The 6,000-nt window shown below is 42.5% G+C and overlaps 1 protein-coding gene across 1 annotated transcript in view; it reads right to left on the minus strand.

Annotated features, from left to right (window-relative positions):
• Positions 1-6,000, minus strand: part of ABCC3 (ATP binding cassette subfamily C member 3) — a 48,280-nt gene extending 42,280 nt beyond the window's left edge. Inside the window, exon 1 of the mRNA XM_058852602.1 lies at positions 5,898-6,000. Coding sequence (XP_058708585.1) covers positions 5,898-5,927 — 30 coding nt within the window. The 5' untranslated portion in view covers positions 5,928-6,000. The remainder of the gene's footprint in view (positions 1-5,897) is intronic.

Raw genomic sequence — 6,000 nt, forward strand, 5'->3', positions numbered from 1 at the left:
GTATTTTTCTTTTTTACAAAGCACACTGCACCAGGTCTCTACACAAGTGCAGGACACTGAACTTTCTTTCCTAGCAGTAAAAGCATCTTTAGTGGCTTATTTTAAGGGATCAAATAGGCCTGGCACAAGGCCAGAGCCTGTAAGAGTCAGTTTATGATCAGGGAGTAACTTGTCACAGGTTTTTGCTCAAGCTGAAGTTTCATGTTACTACCACTACTAACTACACCATGTACCTGAGGACTAGACATCAGTACTAGACAGTAATTTCCTTTTTTATTCTCCTTTCAGTTTTTGAGTTTTAAGATTAGAAGTTTGGAGCTTCTTTGCTGTCAGGTACTCAGCCCTCTTGCTTGGAGAGAAGGACATTTTTTCACTTGTGGAGGGGAAACCATGCACGTAAAAATGCTCAAGAACCAAAAACAGGATTGAGAAGAAAATTAAATAGGATTGTTCTACACAAGGAAGTTTCCAACTGTCTTTTAAAATTGACCAAAGCTACTGTTGGGGAGAAAATTTCCTGTTACTGGCATCACTGATGGCTTTTCCTATGGCCTTGTGCAAGCACCAACAAAGGAGTGGGGTGCCCTGCTGCAGACCAGTGTGATAATGGCTGGAGGGGGACAGGGGAGATATCCTTGATTTAAGTCATCCCACCTCCTTTCAGTTAAAGGAATTGGGTTAATTTAAGGATCACCATAAATGTAGCTCAGTTGAAGAGACAGGAACAGCTCAAACAGCTGCAAATGACACAGTCCCCTGTAATGCCATTTTAAGCCAGCCCATCCAGTTGGGCTGATGTATACTACTAATAAAAACCATTGTTATAGAAAAATTGCCATCACTGCTGCTCTGAGTGCAGTTGGAAGATATACTAGAATAAAAATCATTCAACTGGGGTGAAGAGGAGAGAATTTTTCTTTTAATTGCATAAATGCCAAATGCATTCTCAGTTTCAGACAGAAAAAGTAAATTATTATTTCTGAAACTAAATTACTTTGAAAGAACTCCCATGAAACAATTTCTCTTCTCCATCTCCTTCATTCTGTTCTAATTCAGCACTTTATGACACAGGCACATGACATTACCTAAATTATCTAAATTATATTACCTAAATTATCTAAATTTTATTGCATTGACTTCACCTCTCATGTTGCCACGAGATTAGCACAAGGACAAGATGCCAGCTTACATAGGCCCAGCATGGAATCAAAAGCCTGGGCACATTCCTGGGAAGATCTCTGGCTTATGGCCACTCTGCTCTCTTCAAGCTCAGCCAAGGAATTTGCAAGTGGATAATTAATGGCCCATCACAGTCAAGGGGTGATCAGGAGACAAACTGAGCATGAGCTTACTGGGAAAAATCAAAGACCTCATTTAATATGTTTTTCAAAATATTTTTTTAAATTAAAAAATTAAATTTAAACACTAATAGTCTCCTTATTTTAATACATTACAAATTTGCACATGTTGAAAGGAAAGGATTATCTCTCCCATGACACAGCAATTTTCCTAGCAGGCAGGTGAGGCCCATCTCAAAAGGCTTTATATTCCCAAGTACAGCACCTAAATTTTAGCTACATTTTAAGGAGCTCGTCATGTGACTCGGATTTAGTTCCAATATAATTCCTCCTCAGGAGGCAAACTTTATAGCATTCCAAAGTCCCAGACACCACAGCTACCAGCTGTGTCACATAAGCTAAAATGGCCCAGGGAGGAACAGTTGTGTTGAAAGCTGAAGTTTCATTAATTGGCAATGTCACCAAAGGGCTCACTTGATACTGGCAGCTTTCAGTGGTATCAAGATTTGCTCACAGCTCTCAGATCCATACTTTGTCTCTCCCAAAGAGTGTCAAATCCAAGACTAGTCTTGCCATTTACACACAGATGAACAGTATCAGGTCCTGGATAATACTGCAAATCCAATGCTAAATATTTATATTTATTCTGCTTCTGACATTGGGAATTCCTGGCCCAAATCAATTAGCAACAGCTTCCATTCAACTCATGCCAAAAATCTGAAAATCTTGGAGAATTTGAGCTTGAGTATTTAATTGATTCTATGTAGAGGATGTTGCCAATCCAGCTACCCTTTTGAGAGAGCATAACTTCATACATTTGATGTCTGAAGGGACTATTAAAGTCACCTAGTTTGATCTCCCACCAAACATGAGAAAGAACACAGGTACCTCATGCAGTTATTTGTGAAGAGATTTATAGGATGGGATTCAGCTGAAGTTGGATGCAGTTAACAAAGATTACATAGATATCTGTATCATGTTTAAATATCTATAAACACTGAACATTCTGTGTTTAGCACAGGGTGGCAGAAGGGGAAGCTAAAATATAAACAACAGCCAGTCTGGACCATACCACCCAACTGCAGGATCCTTTCTTGGCAGTGATCTCCTATCACCTTCTGCTTCACTCATCCTCTGCTGGAACTGATTTAGCTGCAAATACAATGGAATTGTTAAAAATAAATGTTTCAGTATTAATTTAGGGCCAAACCACATAAGTTGTGGGGGGGTTTGAATAAACTTGTACACATGCTACAAGTGTATACTCTTTGTCTCTTCCTTGAAAGAAATATTTCTGCCTTACTACAAATATACTGAGTCATCTTCAACTACAAAAAAATTAAACATGATGCAGCAAAAGAGGAAGTTATGAAAAAGGGAAACTTTTGGCACTTTGGAAATGCATTTTCCTGCTCTGCCGGTTCAGAGAGCAGCATGACTTTTAGCCCAAGTCTACCAAATTTTGACAGAATGACTCAAGTTGAAGGAATACTCACAAACCTAAAGGTTAAAGGTGTGCTTTGTATGGGACTATCACAAAGCCAAGACTGAGGTATTGTTTACTCTTGAGAGTTGCTGCAATTTCCTGTTGGATTACTCAAGAGCCTCTGGATGAAGAAGGAGCCAGCACTTCACATGGGATGGGGAAAAACAAGACATCTGTCAGGATACCAAGACACAGGGAGAGCAAGGAAACTGAGCTGTCAGCTGAGCAGTATCAAAAGGAACGGAGAAATTGTGGCCTCCCCTTTGAAATGTTCTATCACTTGTTCTCTCATTTCCCATTTGTGCTGTAAAAAAACCCCACACCACCCAAAACACAAGCTACTGGTTAAAGCCAGGCACTTGGAGTGTCTGCAGACTGAGGTGTTTATTTGCCCCTCACCCCAACATCACTCAACAGCAGTGCTGAGCACCCAATGTTTTAATCCCACAGCAGCCACTGTGCCTTTTCTTACTCAGAGAGGCTGAGCAGCAGAAAGACAAGGTTTCTCTCTGCTGGAACAGAATTTGGTTTTTTCCAAGTTTGTGCTCTTTAATCACTAGGCCAAAACAATCTGGGAATCACTCCCCAGGAGATCACTTTGCTCCCCACTCAAAGAAACCGCTCACTTTTACTACAGTGGAGGACACAAGCAATAAAGAAGTGGTAATTCACTGGTATCTGCTTCTCAAAATGGAGAGTGTGGGTCACGTTAATTGACACACCTATTTAGCACTCTTACTATCACACAGCAAATATGTGACACAATAAATGGGAAGTAATTACGGGCACTGGTAAAGAACACACCCAAGGCCTGCCTTGTGTGGGTATGTGTTTTCACATTCATCTCCTCCCCAAAGGCAATTAGCATGGGAACACTGCTAGGAGATATTAGCTGAAGGAGACAGTGGGATTCCAAGTGCTCAGATGAAGAGATTGTTCACAATGCATTATGAAAATAAAATATTCCAGTTGTTCCTCTTTTATATATAAATAGCCTACATTTGTATTAGCAATTTGCTGATTCCATGTTCAACAGGTAAAGCAGTAACTGGAAGCCAAAAGCTTTTATAGATTTCTAATGTGATCTACAGTGCTCCCTTTCATTTCTTATTTCTAAAATGGGTTGAACAGGAAATTATTTTGCCTCTGCAAAAAAAACCCCACAAAAAATGCAACCAGCAAAATTTCCAGCAAAATTCCCCACCCTGAATCAGGATGAGGAGTTGAAACCTTAAAACTTCCAATAAGCTAAAAGAAATCTGATATGAATCAATCATTTAAGTTGATATATCTCAAGATAAACATTTTCATCAGCTAATTCTGAACTATTTTGGTTTTACTCTGATCCTCTTTTAACAGAAAAGTATTGTAGTCATTTAAACTCCAAAACAAAGAACTGTTTAAATTGGAACAGCATGTTTCCTTTCACTCTAAGCAGTTTTAAGTGACACCAATGCAACATTCAGCTTCCAAAAATATCTGGATTTTCTTTGACAAAAAATGGGGAGTCTAAGTTCATCAGGTAATGAAAAATTGAACATTAATACTGGTGTATGTTTGATCAAGTTCTTGTTTTGAGCTGCAAAGCTGGATACCATTCATTAGTTTGGTGCACAGGCTAGAATCACCTTTGACCTTGTTCTCCCTTCTTCAAATGCAGCAAGAGAAACCCCAGCTTTTGTGGGCAGATTTCAGATAGTAAGCCTTTACCTCTGTTTTCTTATGGAACAACATATTCACACAGCAAATCATATCAAGGTGTCTGTCATCTACCTGGTCATCACTTAAAATATCCTAAAAAATCACTGTGTACACTCCTGCTAACAGAAAATACTGACAAAAATAGAGTGATCACTGAGTTCAACCTGCTGGTCACAGAGTCACAATGTTACATTTCTCAGAGTTCTTGAGCTCCACTTTTCAAAACAATTAAACAGATGGAAAGTTGCTTTGACCCCAAGGAATTGTGGAAGAAGAAAGGAAACAGGTCCACAGAGAGCAGCACAGAGGGCTGGTGCTGGAGTGTAACACTACAGCATAAAGTACAGAATGATACACTTACTTTGTACTTCAGTCCAGGAAATCTGTCTGGATATTTACACCAACATATCAATAAACTGCTACCAGAGTTGTTGCACTGCCAGCCTTCCTCGAGAAGCTAAGATCTGCTTCTGGAGGCAGCCAATAGATCAAGGAGCAGGGCTGATCTGTTTGCGCTTGTTCCTGTTCTGGAAGTGTTGATGGTAGAAATAATACATGAAAATACTTGTTCAAGCAAGCTTATCTGACAGCTGTTGCAGAGAGAGGGCAGAGCACTTGGAAATGAAATACAAAGAAATGTAACCGAGGGGCTTAGGAGCCAAACTCCTCTTTTAAATACTAATATTGGGACAGACATTGAAAGGTAGTTAGTTATCTGAGGATGGAACTCAGCATGAAGTTCTCAGAGCTAACTCCTTGTGCTGTCCTGTAGCAGCTTTCCAGCAGTGATGCAACTTCAGACACTCCTCTTGGGGAAACCCAGTAACAGCACAGACACTCTCACTCATCAGAGCACACCATGGCAGCAATTTCCAAACTTTCGTGCTTACAAACGCAGCGCCCGCTGCAATCAGCCTTTCCAAAGGGCTGAGGGCTCCGAGCGCTGACAGAAGTCACAATAGTCCTCCGGGGCTAGTGACCATCCTCGGCTGCCACCAACCCATCCCTCTCCTAGCAGTAACAAAGCACTGAACGGGGAGCACTCTGCCAGTCATGGAAGTGACTCCAAAGAGCAGAACACGAGCTAAAACAAAAAGGAAGAGCCCCGGGCTCATCAGCGTGAGGTCCAGAGTGGAGTAGAGGACTAGGCTGGGGAAGCTGCGTCCCCCGTGGGATGCTCTGTGGGGAGGGGGGGTCTTGGCTCCGGTGTGGAGATGCTGAAGGACAAACAGAAGGGAGCAGCCCTTGTACCGCTCCTGGCCAAGCGGAGGCACGGCCCCGCCGAGCCCTCAGCAGCCGCAGGACCGCGCTGCCCGTGCTCGCTCGGGCCCGTCCCAGGGGACACCGGGGAAGGCCCGGGCGGGGCGGGCACGGCCTGCCCCGTGAGGGGGGAAGGGGAGAGAGGAGCTTACCCAGAAGCGGGAGCCGCAGAAAGCCTCCATGGCAGCAGCAGGAGCGCAGAGCTGTTGCCGGAGCTCACCAGGCACCGGGCGGGGGTAGGAGCCGGTTCCTTCC

Source organism: Poecile atricapillus, chromosome 17, assembly GCF_030490865.1.
Source record: "Poecile atricapillus isolate bPoeAtr1 chromosome 17, bPoeAtr1.hap1, whole genome shotgun sequence".
Classification (NCBI taxonomy): domain Eukaryota; kingdom Metazoa; phylum Chordata; class Aves; order Passeriformes; family Paridae; genus Poecile; species Poecile atricapillus.